Below are 15,029 nucleotides of genomic sequence, written 5' to 3'. Positions count from 1 at the left end.
ATGCGGGCACCTATCGACAATGCCGAGGATTACCACAACCGGAAGGGCTACCATTCCCTCAATGTACAGCTGGTGTGTGACCACAGGCAGCGCATCCTAGCTGTCAATGCCCGCTTTCCAGGAAGCAGCCACGATGCATTTATCCTGCGCCAGACTACTGTGGCTGACATGTTCCAGGCACAGCCTCCCCCAAGAGGATGGCTTATCGGGGACAAAGGCTATCCTTTGTGTACATGGCTCATGACCCCGCTCCGCGCGCCCAGGACCCCTGCTGAGGAGGCATACAACGAAAGCCATCAAGCCACAAGGAACATCATAGAGCAAACGATTGGCATCCTCAAGCAACGGTTCCACTGCCTGGATCGTTCCGGCGGATCTCTACAGTATTCGCCGGATAGAGTCTCCCAGTTCATCGTCGTTTGCTGCATGCTGCACAACCTGGCTATCCGCAGGACTCAGGCACTGCCACCTCACGTTGGACCACCACCTCAGGAGGATGAGCAGGAGGACCATGAGGAGGAGGAGGAGGAGGAGGAGGAGGAGGAGGAGTACCAGCTCAGGAGGGAGCCACAAGGTCCAAGGGCCGTCCGTCGGCGGCTTATTGAATGACACTTCTAGGCCCCCTGTCAGGGAATGGCTTGTGACAATGAACGCACCTGAATGCAGCCGCTCCGCAAGCCCTCAGCCAGTTAACGCAACAACCACTTGAAACATCACACATGGACAAGCTGAATAAATAAAAAGCTTTATTTAACAAACTCAGGGCCCTTCCCACATGAAACCCAAAAACAGACAAGACCCCCAAAAAACAGTCAAAAACATATCTCACTCCCACAACCTGGGGAGGAATAACAAAACTTGTCCATCCAAATGGCCTTCATCCTCGGCCTTACCAAGACAAACCCCCCCATACAGAACACAAACACCCCCATATAAAAAAACATTTGCCTTCATCTTCGGCCTTACCAAAATAAACCCCCCCCATATAGAACACAAACACCCCCATATAAAAAAACATTTGCCTTCATCTTCGGCCTTACCAAAATAAACCCCCCCCCATATAGAACACAAACACCCCCATATAAAAAAACATTTGGCAACACACTCTACTTTGTGTGCCGAGAGGGCGAGTCCTTGTCCAGGCTTTTCCGGCCCCTGGCCGACCTGCTGCTCCGCCTCAACCTGGGCCCTGTGGGTGTTGCAAGGCTGGGGGAAGGCTCCTGAGGGGCACAATGCGTGACGGCAGATGCCCTTGGGGGTCGGCCTAGACGAGCTCTGGCCCTGGAGGGGCCGACTGCTGACTGCTGCAGCTGTGGCTGGGCAGCATCAGTCTCTCCAGCAGCTCGTCGCAGCTTTGCTGGGGGAGTGGCAGTGGCGGCTGCAGCAATGGGGGCAAGCTGGCTGATGCCAGGCGCTCGCTGGTTGCCAGAGACACTGGCAGTCGGCCGGGCTGGCACTGCAGCAAGCGCAGCAATCTGGTGAAGCCCAGACCGCTGTGCTGCAGCAGCGCGGCGGGTGCCGTGGCGATGCGTGCGTGACACAGTGAGTGTGGCAGCAGTGAGTGCCCGTACTGCTCTGGTCTGTGCCCGCATCAGACCAGCCAGTGACTGCACGGCACCACTCATCAACTCTGCACTCGCTGCCTGTGCTGCCCTGAAATCGGCCCGACTCGCGTCCTGTGATGCCCTGAATTCTTCGTGACCCCTGGCCTGTGCTGCCCCGAATTGTTCGTGACCCCTGGCCTGTGCTGCCGCGAGTTCTTCTAAACCCCTGGCCTGTGAGGCCCCGAAATCGGCCACACTATGAGCCAGGGACTCAATGGCCTCAGGCAACCGTCCCACAACCCCCATGAACTCGGTGTGCCGACGATCCGAGTCCGCGGACATTTGATCAAGGAGGCGCACCTCCTGGGTGAGGACCGTCTCCGGACTGGAGGCCGGACTCTCCCTCTGGGGAGAAGGCCGCCGAGCTGCCCGACCCTTCCCGCGTGGCTGGACGCCACTGGGCCCAGCAACTGCACTCCCCTGCAACACTTCCCCCCTCTGGGGAGAAGGCCGCCGAGCTGGCCGACCCTTCCCGCGTGGTAGGATGCCACTGGGCACAGGAGCTACACTCCCCTGCAACACTTCCCCCCTCTGGGGAGAAGGCAGCCGTGCTGGCCGACCCTTCCCGCGTGGCTGGACGCCACTGGGCACAGGAGCTACACCCCCCTGCAACACTTCCCCCTGGCTCGCCTCCAGGCAAGACGTGTCCCCTCCATTGCCATCCCCTGGTGCGGATGAGGGTTCCCTCGATGTGCCGCCTTCCTCTTGCTCCTCGTCGTCCTCCTCTTCCGAGGGACTGACACTCGCAGCCTCAGGGACCTCCTCCTCACCAGCTGAAAGCAGGAAGGCACAAGAGTAGCTTTAGAGTGAGGACAGGGCGTCAGCGAGGGAGGCATGAGTGGTGGCATTATGCGCATTGGTCGGACAGTGGCAAAGGATGTAGATCTGAAGCGCAAGGGGAACGAGAGAGGTCCAAACGCTCATGTCCTTACCATTGGGGCCCAGCACAGGGTCGGCATCTCCAATTGCAACGGGGCCAATCACCCGGACACCCATGAGTCGACCCACGCGCTCCTCCAGGTCACTGAGCTCCTGGAACTGGGCACGGCCTCCCCCGGTGACAGTCCGGCTCTTCAGATTCTGGGCCAGCTTGGCCTGCAAGAGAAAGGATGGCCTCTAAGTACAGTGTGGTGCCCTGTTGTTGTGTGCACTGCCTCCCATGGTGGAATAGCTTGGCCAGTGTGGTGCCCTGTTGTTGTGTGCACTGCCTCCCATGGTGGAATAGCTTGGCCAGTGTGGTGCCCTGTTGTTGTGTGCACTGCCTCCCATGGTCGAATAGCTTGGCCAGTGTGGTGCCCTGTTGTTGTGTGCACTGCCTCCCATGGTCGAATAGCTTGGCCAGTGTGTAAAGTGCAGAAAGTGCTATTGATGTTCATGCCAGTGCCATAGCTGCTGGAGGAGGGCTGGCCATTAGGCCTTTGAGGTCCCTTTGCCCATAATGTGAGGTGCACATGCAAGGATGAGGAGGACAATGGAAAGGGTACTCACCCTGACCAACCGAGTGAGGTCGTTAAACTTTTTCCGGCATTGGTCACCAGTCCTGGGGACATCACTGTTGGCTGTGACCCTCTGGGCGATTTCCCTCCAGGCTCTCCTGTACAGCCTCTTGGGAGCCTTCTTGCCACTGTCCGGGCACAAGATATCTCTTCTCTTCTCCAAACCCCTAAGCAGCACCTTCAAATCATGGGCAGAGAAGCGCTGCGCTCGCTCACGGGCCCTCTGCATCGTTGCTGGCGCTATTTCTCTCCAGCAGCAGTGTTTAGGCCTAGCTGGAGGGCTGCAGTATCCAGGGCGTGGCAGCAGACCAAGTCGACCCTTCCCCCTTTAAGAGCTGGCCGGCGCCAGGGTGTCTGCTGTCAATCAAAACATGACCGCACCTGCGTTGCGCCCGGCCTCGGCGGTATCAGTCTGCACCGCCGGCTTAGCGCCTAAAGATAGGGGTGCAACGCCAGTTTTAGCGCTCGAGCAAACTCCTTGGCCAAAGCTACTGAATATCGGCGAAGTGGCCTCCACTTTCCGGCGGGCGCAAACTTTAGCGCCCGCCCGACTTTACCACCCCAAAAGTGGCTATACTGAATTTCTAGGCCATACACCTTAGAAAATAAGGGGGAGAAATTGGGTATAGCCCCGTTTGGGGCGCTAGTTCTGGTGAAGCGCAAAGCATAGCGCCAGTCGCGATTTAGCGCCACCTGGCGCGATATTGGGTCGTTGCGCCCCTGAGGGTGATTGCAGTGCTAAATCAGGCGCTGCACGAGGCTCTTAAGGCGCTAACCCAGCGGCGCAACCCAATTTAGCGGCGGCGGGGTGCAGCGCAGGTGCTGTCAATAATCACTTTCCCTGAGACACACTGGCGCCGGACAGCTCTTAAAGGGGCAGGTCAATTGGCATCACCAGACACACTCACTGCCTTGTAGGCCTTCAAAGCGGTGGGAGCCTACCTGTGGCGCACCAGCCTAGCAAGACATGGAAAGGGTGAGGCAGAGGGCAGAACGCCTCACTGATGGGGCATTGGATGCTTTGGTTGGCGCAGTGGAATCAAGGTCAAGGAAGATGGTCGGAATGTGATTTATGTTTTGGACAGTCTCCCGGGTGTGAGAGGCAGTTATGTGTCAGTGTATTAGTTTTGCTTTCTGTTGCCATAGCTTTCTCATGTTTGAAGGAATCACATTTTATGTAATGAAACACTTTCTTCATTTACAATGGCCATGCCTGCTATTTACATGCATCTTGCCCTGCACAGGCTTGGGGGTATCAGACCGGTTCCATTCCTGTTCTTGGAATGGCAGCAAGCATTCCGTGAGAGGGGCCTAGAAGCTACTTCTGATCAGCCTCTGACGCGCAGCCTGAGAAGAGCCGCTCGCGTAGAAGTTCAGGCCAGCAGGCATCTTCTCAGCCACCAACAGAGATGTCCTGCACCTTATCTGAGGCTGCAGATCTGGCTGAAGCAGCTGGCACAGCTCAGTCACCACCTCCTTTCTAAATCGCAGCCTTCTGACACACTGCTCCTCCGACATGTTCATGTAGGAAAACTGCTGTCGGAAAACCCTGCCAGCGTAAGGTCTGCTGTGGCGACGTCTGTTGGCCCTCCTCCGTCTGGCCATGCCCGCCCCCCTCTCCCAGCGTCTCAGTGCCCTTTCCAGATGATTCAGCAGCAGGACGTTCCCCTCCAATGCAGCCCCCATAATAAGTGCCCACAGGAAGGTTCCCCGTTGTTAAAGCTCACCAACAGCAAGGTGATGGTCAGAAGGCTGAAGATTGTCTGCCTGCGCTGGCTCAGTGGTCAAATGGCTCTCAGTGTGCAGCTCAGCAACTCTTTGTAGCTCTCGAGGAAGTTGTGCTCCAGAAATGGCTGCCATTTTTAAACCACACCAGTCCCCTTTAAATAACGCCCCACCAGGCCGAGAGCGATTGGGTAAGGTTCCCTGCAAGCTGTCATTAATAGCACCAGGCGCTACGGAGGGGGATGCCACTGAATTTCCGGTCCGGGGCGCCCAAAAGGCGTTGCACACTGAAATGACGTCATAATCTGCCTGCGCCCATGAGCAGGTGCTACGAGTTTGCACCGGCGCTAAATGCATGGTCAATATGGGGCGAGGTGCTAGGCACCCTGCGCCCGCCCGGAAATTGGCTAGCGCCCCACCTCTCAACCTCTTTAGGCGTTAATCGGTGGCGCTACCAACCGAATTTCTCCCCCTAAGTGTCTAAATAGGATAAAGGAGCAGAGGGATCTGGGGTACAGATACACAAAAGTAAAACACGAAGGCCTAGAAATTCGGTTGGTAGCGCCAGCGGTTAGCGCCTAAAGAGCCCGAGAATTGGGGCGTAACCCAATGTTGGGGCGGGCGCAATGAAGATAGCGACAACTCCCATATTGACTATACATTTAACGCCTGCGCTAAGTGTTTGCACGCGCCCGCAAGCAGATCATGATGTCATTTCAGTGTGCAACGCCTTTTAGACGCCCCTGACCGGATATTGGGTGGCGGCCGGAACCTTTACACCTAGCACTGTTAGTGACAGTTCGAAGGAACGTTAGCAGGCCCTTCTCGGAGTCAGGGGGCGCTATTTAAAGGGGACAGCTCTAGTATAAAAGCTGCAGCCACTTGGCCTGTTCATTGCGATCGTTGCTGGAGAGAATTGGTGAGCTACTGTGGAGCAGAGTTTTTGGAATTTAGCATTAGAGTACTTGGGACCTTCAAACCTGTCCGGAGCAGTTGGAGCACTACACCTAACAGCGTTTTGACCAGCTGGCATCAGAATGGGAGCTGCTTTGGAGGGCGACGGCCTCATGGCCGCACACTGTGAAGGGGCAGAAAGACGGCGGGAGAGAGGGCTGGGATTGGCCAGAAGGAGGAGGGGCAATGGAGGTCGGCCAATCCGAGGGTATGCTGCGAGGGTCTTTAGGCAGCAGGTGTCATACCTTGACATGTCGGAGGAGCAGTGTGTGTGAAGGCTCCGATTCAGGAGGGACGTTGTTACTGAGCTGTGCCACCTGCTTGCTGAGGATCTGCAGCCGCGTCTACGGTGCAGGACCTCTCTGTCGGTGGCCGTAAAACTGACTGTTGCCCTCAATTTCTATGCCACCGGATCCTTTCAGTCAGCCACTGGGGACATTGCGAATATCTCTCAGTTTGCAGTCCACTGTTGCATCCAGCAAGTTACAGCTGCCCTTTATAGACGAAGGCATCAATTCATCACCTTCCCTCTGACCCTGGAGAAGCAGGCGGAACGCGCGCAGGGCTTCGCTGCTATTGTGGACTTCCCCATGGTGCAGGGGGCGATTGACTGCACACACGTGGCTTTGAGGGCGCCATTCCAGAATCCTGAGGACTTCCGCAACCGCAAGGGGTTCCACTCCCTCAACGTGCAGCTGGTCTGTGACCACCGCCAAATCATCATGGCAGTCAACGCCCAATTCCCAGGGAGCAGCTACGATGCATTTATCCTGCGGCAGACCTCAGTTTGTGACCTTTTTGAGGGGCCGGCTCGACCACGAGGCTGGCTTATTGGGGACAAGGGCTATCCTCTCTGCCCATGGCTGATGACACCACTCCGTCTGGCCGCCACCCCAGCAGAAGAGCTGTTCAACAGCAGCCATCAGGCAACCAGGAACATTGTAGAGCACACTATTGCTGTGCTCAAACAGCGTTTCCACTGTCTGGACCATTCGGGGGGAGCCCTGCAGTACTCGCCGGAGCAAGTGGGTCACATCGTCGTCGTCTGCTGCATGCTCCACAACTTGGCGATTCGACGCACCCAGCCAATTCCAGCTGTCCCTCAACGTCCAGCAGAGCAGGCGGACGAGGAGGAGGAGGAGGAGGAAGAGCAGGCGGAGGAGGAGGAGGAGGAGGAGCATGCGGACGAGGAGGAGGAGGAGGAGGAGGAGGAGGAAGATGGAAGGGCTCCTGAAAGGAGGCCCCTCTGGCGGAATGATGGGTGTCATTACTCCTGCGCACTTTGGATCTTTGAAAGCCTCTGAAGGCCAGCATCACTGTAAATAGTCACATGTACCATAGCACATTAAAACTTTTCTTTATTGTCACAAAAGTCTTTCATTACAGCAAAACAACGTCAAGTCAACAGAAACCATAACTAACAAAATAACAGTTAACTCTTCGGCAAAGCCGCAAAACTAAACAAACCATTTCCAACAATTACAACAGGTGAGGGTGTCCTTGAATTTGGCCAAAGAAACATCTCAGCACCTCCCTCTACTGCTGGCCCCTTGATGGAGAACGACTTCTCTTTCGCGGTCGGTCCCTTCCCGCCCTGCTGCTCCTACGTAATTGAACCCCAGTGGCGGGGTCAAGGCTGGGGGACGCCTGCTGACTGTGTGGAAACGCAGAAGCCCCTGAGGGACGGCCTGGCCGACCTCTGGTCTTGGAGGGTGCAGATGCAGGCTGCTTGATCTGAGCATGGCTGGAAGCAGTGTGCCCTGCAGGTGGTGGCAGCTGCACTGCAGACGTACCAGCGCTGGCATGTGCAATGGTCACCTGCTGAGAGAGGACACCTGCCGATGGTCGGACGACACACTGGCTCTCTGAGGGGGCCGGTTCGGCTCATCCGCCACAATCGCATGCTCCACTGATTCCTGGCCTTGTATGGGACTGGAAGGGCCCGGGGTGATCCTAGCTGATGCAGAGAGGGTGGCTGCAGTGAGAGTTCGCGTTGCCGCAATCTGGGTGTGGACGAGGCCGGCAAGTGACTGCGTGGCAGCAGTGAGGACCTGTGTGGCAGGTGCCAGTGCTTCGGAGAAGCCCTGGACAGTTCTTTCCATTGCTTCGGACAAGGCCGGAGCAGTCCGTTCCACTGCCTCGGACAAGCCCTGGACAGACCTTTCCAGGGATTGTCCGAAGCCCTGAACAGTCCTTTCCATAGCGGCCTCGAAGGCCTGGACAGTCCTCTCCATGGCTGCCCCGAAGCCCTGGAGAGTCCTCTCCATTGTTGCCCCGAAGCCCTGGAGAGTCCTCTCCATTGCTGCCCCAAAGTCCAACACACTCTTTGCCGGTGTTTCTATTGACTGAGGCATCCTCCCCACTGCAGCCATCAGCTCAGTGTGCCTGAGCTGGGCCTGGGTGCTCATTTCAGCCAGGCGACGCACCTCCTCTGCACTCTGTGCAGCAGTCATCACTCCCTGCCTTGCCCTCCGGGGAGCTGGTGGCCGAACTTGCCTACCCCCTTGCGTTGCTGCATGCCGCTTGTTCCGGCAACTGGCTCATCATCAGAGCCCCCCCCCTTCCCCTCCAGGGAACTACTATCCCCAGTCTGCAGATGTGTATGCTCCGCTGAGATTGGAACGGATGCTCCGGCTTCCTCCTGATCCTCGCCTCCGGAGGCACTGGCACTGGCAGCTTCAGGGCGTTGATCCCGAGTTGGTGATGAATCATCTGAAAGCAGGGAGGTGGAAGAGTGGCTTTAGCAAAAGGACAGGTTGGCGGCAAGGCATGCCAGATTGCGGCAAGGCTCTGACATGGCTGCACACTGAGGAAGCATGCTGGCGGGGGGACCAAGTGGAAGGAAACAGCTGAAAAAGGTGAGAGCCTTACCCTCGCTGTCGAGAATGGGGTCGGCAGCTGCAGTGGTAACAGGACCACTCAGACGTCCTCCAAGAATCTGGTGCACTCTCTCCTCGAGATCCGTGAGAGTGACGACTTGTGGAGGCCCGCCACCGGTTCGAAGCTGGTCCTTTCGCATCGCCGCCAGCTTGGACTGCAGGGGAAAGAAGGGGAAGTTCTGTAACATGAGGCCTTGAGAGATCATCTCATGCCCCCCATGGTGCAAGAGCCCTTACATGAGGCCTTGAGAGATCATCTCATGCCCCCCATGGTGCAAGAGCCCTTACATGTGGCCTTGAGTCAAATGTCCATGTGTGTGCCCAGAAAGGGCCATGGGTGCTTGCTGACAGATGGCCATTGGGGCATCATGGCAACAGGGTGCTCGAAGTCAGGTGCAGATGGAGGGAATCAGAAGTTTGCATAAACAACACTCACCCTAACGACCCGAGTGAGGTCGTTGAATTTCTTCCTGCACTGACCCTCAGAGAAACCTCCCTCCAAGATCGCTGGTAATCCTTTTGATTCGGCCTCCTTCCATTGTCAGGATACAGAACAACTCGACGGCGCTCCACTGCAGACACCAACTGGTCCAGAGCCTCAGTGCTGAAGCGCTCTGCTCTCTGTCTCACCTTCTCCATCCTCACCAAGTTTTTTGCGCCAGAGAAGGGTGAGCGCCGATTCTGAGGCCTACAGGGCATTGAGTGTGGCAGCTCAGGCTGACTGACCCACCCCTTTAAGAGCCGGCCGGCGCCTGGAAGTCTCGTGGTTTTCGGTAATTGAGATCACCTGCGCTGCGCCCGTCCGCGCCGATATTGGGTAGCGCCTGAACTTTTGCGCCTTAGGAGCTCCGTGCAACGTCTGAATTCGCGCCTCAATCCCCTTTGGGGGCGATGCAACCCAATATCGCGCCAGGCAGCGATAAGTTTCGTCTGGCTATAAACTTTGCGCAGCGCCAGTTCTAACGCCTCAAGCGGGGCTATACCCAATTTCTAGGCCGAAAAGTAGCAATGCAGGTTATTAGGCCATAAAAAAGCAAACAAAGCACTGGGGTTCATTTCTAGAGGGATATCATTGAAAAGCAGAGGGATTATGTTAAACTTGTATAGAACCTTGGTTAGACCACACTTGGAGTACTTTGAACAGTTCTGGTTTCCATATTATAAAAAGGATATAGAGGCACTGGAGAAGGTGCAAAAAAGATTTACTTGAATGATACCATTCTGTGCTGTAAACACTATATAATCCTATATAATACTACTGCAACAGCTGTCTCTATGCAGCACCCCACTGATTGTATGGCCAGGTATTTACAGGCTCCATCTTGGTAGCAGGAATCTTGCCTAGAGCCTGCAATGCTTCAAAAGTGACTCTGATCTAGGAAAATGAGTCAGGGTTGGGTGGCTTTGGAGGAGCAGGAGTAAGTCCAAAAATTCTGGTAGCCTGTCGACAGTCTCCAAAGGCCTTTCAACCCATTAGCAGACTTTCACAAGGCTGGAAGCGCAGAGGATTGAGAAACAATAGACAAAAATGACAGCAAAGGAATACCCATGTGCACGCTTGAGGCCAAACTGGCCAACTCTGTCAGTTGCTGTGCCAGCTCTGTGGTGCATATTAGCAGTAGATGTCCTAGCAGTGACATAGAGGGGAACTTGCAGATGATAGTGCTCCCATGATCTTGTTGCTCTTCTCCTCCGTTCCCTAGTCACTGATTCCATCCCTCTCCCTAACATCTGTCTGAGGCTGAACCACACTGTTCGCAACCTTGGTGTCACATTTGACCCTGAAATGAGCTTCCGACCACACATCTGCAGCATAACAAAGATCGCCTACTTCCACCTCCGTAACATCGCCCGTCTCTGCCCTTGCCTCAGCTCATCCGCTGCTGAAACCCTCATCCATGCTTTTGTTACCTCTAGACTTGACTATTCCAATGCACTCCTGGCTGGCCTCCCACATTCCACCCTACGTAAACTTGAGGACTTCCAAAACTCGGCTGCCTGTGTCCCGTTCACCCATCACCCCTGTGCTCGCTGACCTACATTGACCCCCGGTTAAGCAGCGCCTCTCGATTTCAAAATTCTCATCCTTGTTTTCAAATCCCTCCATGGCCTCGCCCCTTCCCATCTCTGTAATCTCCTTCAGCCCCACAACCACTGCCCTCCCACTCCGAGATATCTGTGCTCCTCTAATTCTGCCCTCTTGAACATCCCTGATTATAATCGCTCAACCTTTGTTGGCCGTGCCTAGGCCCTAAGCTCTGGATTCCCTGCCTAAACCTGGCTGCCTCGCTACCTCTCTTTTCTCCTTTAAGACGCTCCTTAAAACTTACCTCTTTGACCAAGCTTTTGGTCACCTGCCCTAATTTATCCTTATGTGGATCGGTGTCAAATTTTTTGTCTTAAAATACTCCTGAGCAGCGCCTTGGGACACTTTACTACATTAAAGGCGCTATATAAATTTAAGTTGTTGTTGTTGGTAGAGGTTGCTGAGCTGGGAGGTGCTGTTGAAGTAAAGCTGAGTATCATCCTGCAGATCATATGTACAGCAGATGAGGTCTAACAGTGGTGTGAGAGGTATATATTGAGTTCAGTTTGGAAAGGCACTGATCAAGGAGACTCCTTTGTCCTGGATACTGTTGAGCTTTGTGAGTTTTGTTGCAGGTGTACCCATCCAGATGAGTGAGTGTATTCCAGCACACTCCTGATTTGAGCCTCGTTGATGGTGGAAAGGCTTTTCAGGGGGCAGGATGTGAGCCACTCATCGTAGAGTACTCAGTCTCTTCCTCGTTTTTGTAGCTGTCTTGTTGATATAGCTGGCCTAGTTAAGCTTCTGGTCAATGGACTCCCATGATGTTGATAGTGTGGGTCCCAGCGATGGTGGTGCTATTGAAGAGAAGGTGGTTGGTCTTTCTCATGTTGGAGATGGGCATTGCTTGGCACTTATATGGCATGAATGCTACATGCCACTTTTCAGCCTAAGGCTGGATGTTGCCCAGGTTCTGCTGCATCCTGCAATGGGCTTCTTCATAATCAAAGGAGTTGGGAATGGAGCTGACACTGTGAAATAAATCATCAGTGAACAGGCCCAGTCCTGACCTTATGATAGAGGGAAGATCATTGATGAAACAGCTGAAGATAATTAGGCCGATGATGCTGGCCTGAGAAACTCCTGCAGCAATGTTCTAGTGCCGAGGTGAGATTCTGACCACATATCCACGCCATCACTAAGACCGCCTACTTCCACCTCTGGAATATCGCCCATCTCCACCCCTGCCTCAGCTTATCTGCTGCTGAAACCCTCATCCATGCCTTTGTTACCTCTAGACCTGATTCCAACGCACTCCTCGCCGGCCTCTCACTTTCTACCCCCGGTAAACTTGAGATCATCCAAAATTCTGGTGCCTATGTCCTAACTCCCAAGTCTCATTCACCCATCAACTCTGTGCTTGGTGACCTACATTGGCTCCCAGTTAAGCAATGCCTCAATTTTAAAATTCTCATCCTTGTCTTCAATCCCTCCATGGCTTTGCCCCTCCCAATCTCTGTAATCTCCTCCAGCCCACAACCCTCTTGGGGTATCTGCGCTCCTCTAATTCTGGCCTCTTGGTCATCCCCAATTTTAATCGCTCCACCATTGGTGTCTGTGCCTTCAGCAGCTAAGGCCCCGAGCTCTGGAATTCCCTCCCTAAACCTCTCTGCCTCTCTTTCCTCCTTTAGGATACTCCTTAAAACATGGCTCGGTATCAAATTTTGTTTTATAACACTCCTGTGAAACGCCTTGAGAGATTTTACGACATTAAAAGCGCTATATAAATACAATTTGTTGTTGTTGTGTCTGGCCTCCAAATAGAGTTTATGATGATGTGAACCTCAGGAGGAGGCTGAGTAGGATTGTCCAATTGGCACTAATGGCTGAATATTTGTCTCTTGCACTCACATGCTGGGCTCCACCATAGTTGAGGATGGGGATTTTCATGAAACCTCCTCCTCCAATTAGTTGTCTGATTATCCACCACCATTCTCAACTGGATGTGATAGTGCTACAGAGCTATTCTCTGATACATTGGTTGTGTAACCTTTCAGCTCTGTCTATAGTCTGCTGCATTTGTTGTTTGGCATGCAGATAGTCTCGTAGCTGTAATAGGTTGGTGCTTTATTCTAAAATATACTTGATGCTTTCCTAGTATAGCCTTCCATACTCCCCTATGAACCCAGGGTTGGTCTCCTAGCTTGATGGTGTCAGAGCAGTGAGGGATGTCAGACCTTGAAGTTACAGATTATGGTGGTATATAATTCTGTTGCTGCTGATGGTCCACAGCACCATATGAATGTCCAGTCTTAGCAAGGCTTTTGAAGTGGTGAGGACTAGAGATTGAGGGGAATTTAAATTTAAGCCAGCTTTATTTCAATTTTTCCCATTGCAATGGCTATTTTTTCTACATTGTAGTAGTTTTTAGTGGCCCTGTTTCCTCAGTTGCTATTGTGGTTTAACCTTTGATGCTTTATGGCATCTGAAAATTGAAGAAAGAATATAGATCTCCCACTGCTGGCTTAGTCAGTTATTGTAGTTAATTAGTTTGAAAGCTTCAAACTCTTAAACAATTATGTTTTTAATCATATAACAATAGCAGAACTGTTTCTGACAAATTTCTAAATCTATGGAAACATATAGGCCTGAAAATCCATGTGTGGGTGGGGGACACCTGGTGTAAGTGACAAAATGTGTCCGTCTGTGACCACTGCCCGTGCATTTAACATAATAAAAACGTCCCAAGGCGCTTCACAAATAGGTATAATGAAAATGGATGCTGAGCCAGGGAGGAACAGATTAGGAGGGATGACAAAAGGCTAGTTTTAAGACATTTGCTTAATGATGTTTTTAAAGGTGAACAGAGTTGTAGAGACAGAGGGGCTTACAGAAGAAGTTCAAAAAGAGGAGGACTAAGGCAACTGAATACTCAGCCACTAATGTTGTGTTGCAGGGAGGGGAAATGCACAGAAGTCTAGGATCAGAAGAACAGAGAGGATATAAGGCTGGAGGAGACTGCAGATAGATGGTGGGGCAAAAGCATTGAGCGATTTATAGACGCGGATAAATTTTGACTTGAATGCATCAGGGAAAAGGATCCAGTGTTGATCAGTGAGGATGGAGTTGATGGGCAAGTGGGACTTAGTGCAGGACAGGATATATGCAGCAGGACTTTGAACGTTGGAGTTTATGGAGGATGAGTTTACGGAGGTCTGCAAAATGAGTTAGAGAGTAGTTGAGTGCAAGTGACAATGGGATGTGTAAGGTGGAGGAGCTGAGGCAAGGGCAGAGGCAGGCAATGCTGCAGAGGTGGAGGTAAGGAGTCTTGCTGATGGATAGGATGTGAGATTTAAAACTCAACTCAGGGTCAAACAGAGCACCAAGATTGCAAGTGATCTGGTTCAGCTTGAGGGAATGGCTGGGAAGGGGGTTGTAGTTAGTGGCAAGGGAACAGAGCTTGTGATGGGGGCTGAAGATGGTGTTGTCGGTATTCCTGATAGTGAACAGAAGGAAACTACGCACATGCAGCACTTGATGGACAAGCAGTCTGACAGCACTGAGGCATTTGAAGGGTCAAGAGAACTGGGAGCAAGATTGGGCTGTGTATTATTATTGTACTTATACAGCAGTGCAGCTGTACATGTATAGTGTACATCCTGCGTCAATTTTGAACGATCCAGTTCGTTATTGCCAGTCTCAAATTTGTAACTGGTCTTGAGAGCATAAAATAGAAATATTGGTGCTGTATTTTTTGTAAAATCAAGTAAATTATTAATTTAAGACTCTTATCTAAAACATGCATACACACATATGCATTTAGTTTATAATATGCAGATAAAAGTTGCCTTTATGTAATATAATATCTAATTCAAGCAAGATTCATGTTTTTTTTCCTAAACTTAGATTTGGGGATGTTTGTTAGAGATTTTTCAGTGCATCTCACAGCACCTGTCACTTCTCAAGATGCTAGTAAAAATTGTGTACGTTTCATCTTACCCTGTGAATAATCTTTCTCAGCATCTTTGTACTGCTTTAGAGTGGCATAGAGGTTTGCTCTGTTGAAATATATGTGAGCTGAATAAGGACTAAGTTTAATAGCTTCTTCAAAATCCTCCAGTGCCTCTTTGGCATGCTGAAGCAGAACACGGCATATGGCTCGATTCAGCAAAGCAGATTCATCTTCTGGTTGCAGATCAATTGCCTTGGTGTAGTAGTCATGGGCCTGGGAAGTAATTGAATAGAGTTCATTTTAAATGATTACATTTCATTGGTGGAAGGCTTTTCCACTTAGCACAATTTTACACATCTGTAATCATTCATCAGATAATTAAACAATACATCA

The 15,029-nt window shown here is 52.3% G+C and overlaps 1 protein-coding gene across 1 annotated transcript in view; it reads right to left on the bottom strand.

The window, feature by feature from the left end:
- ttc6 (tetratricopeptide repeat domain 6) overlaps positions 1-15,029 on the bottom strand; it is a 649,897-nt gene that overhangs the window by 13,811 nt on the left and 621,057 nt on the right. Inside the window, exon 31 of the mRNA XM_086003340.1 lies at positions 14,684-14,909. Within this exon, the coding sequence (XP_085859466.1) occupies positions 14,684-14,909 (226 nt within the window). The remainder of the gene's footprint in view (positions 1-14,683; positions 14,910-15,029) is intronic.

Source organism: Somniosus microcephalus, chromosome 12 (genome assembly GCF_052327205.1).
Source record: "Somniosus microcephalus isolate GS21.2 chromosome 12, FLI_Smic_1.0, whole genome shotgun sequence".
Lineage (NCBI taxonomy): Eukaryota > Metazoa > Chordata > Chondrichthyes > Squaliformes > Somniosidae > Somniosus > Somniosus microcephalus.
Note: the sequence above shows the minus strand (reverse complement) of the source record. Positions and strands in the feature narration are given on the sequence as shown.